Genomic DNA, 3862 nt, shown 5'->3' with positions numbered 1-3862 from the left:
TATATATATATATATATATATATATATATATATATATATATATATATATATATCCATGTATGTGTGTTTGTGTATACTGTTGTATGGACATCATATGATGGTTATAAAAGAGCCACTTTGTCATAAAGCCTTCTGTATAAAGCATCTCTAGCTATGGGGAAATATTCTCTTATTAGAAAATTGATAAAGGCTGGAGACAGAATGGGCATCCAGCAATAGAAAATTTGCTTCAATAAATTCTGTCTGACCCATGCAAGCAGGGAAAAGTAGTCATTCAATGATGAGGATGATGATGATAAGAAGTAGACCTAAATTGTCAAATGTTTCTTCATCCATCCCTCTGACAGATCACCATTAGTGTAAACAATATAAACAGAATGGAATATAGTTAGAAAGTCAATTTATTGATCATCATCATCATCATTTAACATCCATCTTCCATGCATGCGTAAGTAGGATGGTTGACAGGAGCCAGCCAGGTAGAAAAACTACCCTAGGCTACTGTATCTATTTTGGTAGGGTTTTTATGGCTGGATGCCTTTCCTAACACCAACTACTCTGTAAATTCTCCAGAATGAAAGTGTTTTAACAAAGTGAAATGAAGTGAAGAACTGGTATAATCATCATCATTTAACGTCCATTTTCCATGCTGGAATGAGTTGGATGGTTTGACTGAAAATTGGTAAGCTGGGGAGCTGCACCAGGTTCCAGTCTGATTTGGTATGGTTTCTATGGCTGGTTACCCTTCCTAATACCAACCACTCCAAGAGTGTAGTGAGTGCTTTTTACATGCCACCAGCACAGGTGCCCGTTACATAACATTGGCATCAGCCACAACTACAATCTCACTTAGCTTGACAGGTTTTCTCAAGAACAGTATATTGCCAAAGGTCTCAGTCACTTGTCACTGCCTATAAATTAAATTTGTAGATCTTCACAGAAACAGCAGGAAGTTTATCATGCAGCAAAAACAATTACTACAGGTGGTATATTTTCACTGAAGGACATAATGCAACCATTATTATAACTTTTTTTTAACATCATCCAATTCATTCTGGTATGAATTGTATAGGAAATCATGGCCTGTGTCTATCTTTGTTCAGAGTTACTACCTTCCTCGTGAATCAGTAGACCATGTCTTGTTTGTACATCTCAATTTTTGGCCAAGATTCTACAATAGGATGCCCTTCCTAATGCTAACCCCTTTCCAAAGTGTACAGGGTGCATTTTATAGTCACACTAGGATTAGAAAATCTGTCATGTCATTGGCTCCTCTCAGCCCTACATTGTCATAGTAATCACAAAATAAATGTGAAGTGGCGATTGCAGATTCAGTAGAGCACCAGACAAAGTACCTTGTGGTACTTGATTTACTTCCCATTATGTTCTATATTTGAATCTCACCCAGGTCAAATTTGCCTTTCATCAAAAGAGAGTCAAGTACTGCAGTTGATATATATCAACTTGAAAGTAGTGCTCCAGCATAACTACAATGCAACAAGTGAAACCAAGAAAAGAATAAAAGAATATATGTAATGAAAACACAAAGTACACAAGTTCAAATTACCTGGCGGACAATCAAAGACACTGGTAACATGAGAGAACACAAATAATTGGAGAAAATGTAGCCGGAAGATTTTACATGTTCGATAATCTGTTAGAAGAGAAAGCAACAGGTTTTGATTAGTCAGACACACAAACAAGGTCAAGGTCAAGCAAATAGTTATTTATAGAAATGCATAAAACATGACTCTATTAACTCTATTGACACCAGCCCTTCATCATTTAACATTTGTCTTCCATGCTGGCATGGGTTGGGTGGTTTGACAGGATCTAATGAGCCAGAGGACTGCATCAAGCTCCAATATCTGCTTTGGCATGCTTTCTATAACCTGATGCCCTTACTGACACTAACCATTTTACAAAATATACTGGTGCATTTTTCATGACCATGACACCAGTGAGATCAAGTTGCAAGACAATATTGTGACCATTATCTTAAGTTATTCATATTTAAATTAAAACCTTCCATTATAACTAGAAGTACGAACTTATTGTTATATCATGCTTATAGATTGTTATTCATTATATTTACTTATTATACACATGATTATATATTATATTATGTAAGGACCTATATATTATATCATGTGCTATTTGTTATATTTATATATCATATATCTATTTATTATGTTTCCTCGAACTAGTTTTAATAACATATGAGTTAGCTGTTTTACTAAATTCATCCAAATTTTTGATGATTCTCAAAAACTATTTGAAACAGAGTAATTTGTTAAAAATATGGCTTGGAAAAAGTTAATTAACGATCACTAAGTTTGCTAATACACTCACTGGCAAATGAAATATGCAGTTATATACAGAAATGTGTGAAGCACAAGCTGTAGATGTGCATGCATGCATAACTACATACATACCTACATACACATGTATATATATATATGTGTGTGTGTGTGTATATATATATATATAGGAGAGAGAGAGAGAGATATTAATAGTAAATAATAATATTAGTGGCCATCCAAAGCATGAACTGTGCAGGAAAGTTTATGAACATATATATAAATTTATACATATATATATGATATAATTATTGTACTGGGAAGTACCAGCTTCACTAGAAATAGGAGTCAGATGAACTCTGAAGCCATAGAGAGCTCACTTATTTAAAACGAGCATAGTGAAAAATGGGTGGTGAATAAAAATTATAACTCTTACCTCTGTGAAGTCCACTAAAGGAATGGCAGATAACTTAGTAAAGATTTCGGGAATTGTGCTAAGGGGCACTTGTCCTTCCTCAGCTAAGCCTACTGCAAAAGAAGCTCAATTTAAAGATATTCACCACACCATGCTTGCTTGTTCATGAGAAGGCCCAAGGCACATTCTGAAATGAACTAAGTGAATAATTTATAAGTATACTCTTTTGACTCTTTTACTTGTTTCAGTCATTTGACTGTGGCCATGCTGGAGCACCGCCTTTAGTAGAGCAAATCGACCCCGGGACTTATTCTTTGTAAGCCTAGTACTTATTCTATCGGTCTCTTTTTGCCAAACTGCTAAGTGACGGGGACATAAACACACCAGCATCGGTTGTCAAGCAATGCTAGGGGGACAAACACAGACACACACACATACATATATATATATATATATATATACATAGATACGAAGGGGTTCTTTCAGTTTCCGTCTACCAAATCCACTCACAAGGCTTTGGTCGGCCCGAGGCTATAGTAGAAGACACTTGCCCAAGGTGCCACGCAGTGGGACTGAACCCGGAACCATGTGGTTGGTAAGCAAGCTACTTCCCACACAGCCACTCCTGCGCCTATATAAAGATATTACTAGTAAATAATAATATTAGTGGCCATCCAAAGCATGAACTGTGCAAGCAAGTTTAGGAACATATATATATATATATATTTATACATATATATAATATAATTATTGTACTATGAAGTACCAGCTTTGCTAGAAATATGAGTCAGATGAACTCTAAAGCCACAGAAAGCTAACTTATTTAAAACAAGCATGGTGAAAAGCAGGTAATGAATAAAAACTATAATTCTTACCTCTGCAAAGTCTGCAAAAGAAATGGCAGATAACTTAGTGCTGATTTTGGGATTTGTGCTAAGGGGCACTTGTTCTTTCTCAACTAAGCCTATTGTAAAAGAAGCTCAATTTAAAAATATTCACCACACCATGCTTGTTTGTTCGTGTGAAGGCCCAAGGCACATTCTGAAACGAGCTAAGTGAATAATTTATAAATATATAGAGATATTACTAGTAAATAATGATATTAGTGGCCATCCAAAGCATGAACAGTACAAGTTTAGGATATATA

The 3862-nt window shown here is 35.3% G+C and overlaps 1 protein-coding gene across 1 annotated transcript in view; it reads right to left on the bottom strand.

Moving 5' to 3' along the window:
• The window catches only part of LOC106867916 (tRNA pseudouridine synthase Pus10), a 40761-nt gene that overhangs the window by 28345 nt on the left and 8554 nt on the right, over positions 1–3862 (bottom strand). Inside the window, exon 3 of the mRNA XM_014912987.2 lies at positions 1568–1654. Coding sequence (XP_014768473.1) covers positions 1568–1654 — 87 coding nt within the window. The remainder of the gene's footprint in view (positions 1–1567; positions 1655–3862) is intronic.

The sequence above is a fragment of the Octopus bimaculoides genome, chromosome 11 (genome assembly GCF_001194135.2).
Source record: "Octopus bimaculoides isolate UCB-OBI-ISO-001 chromosome 11, ASM119413v2, whole genome shotgun sequence".
NCBI classification, from domain to species: Eukaryota; Metazoa; Mollusca; class Cephalopoda; order Octopoda; family Octopodidae; genus Octopus; species Octopus bimaculoides.
Note: the sequence above shows the minus strand (reverse complement) of the source record. Positions and strands in the feature narration are given on the sequence as shown.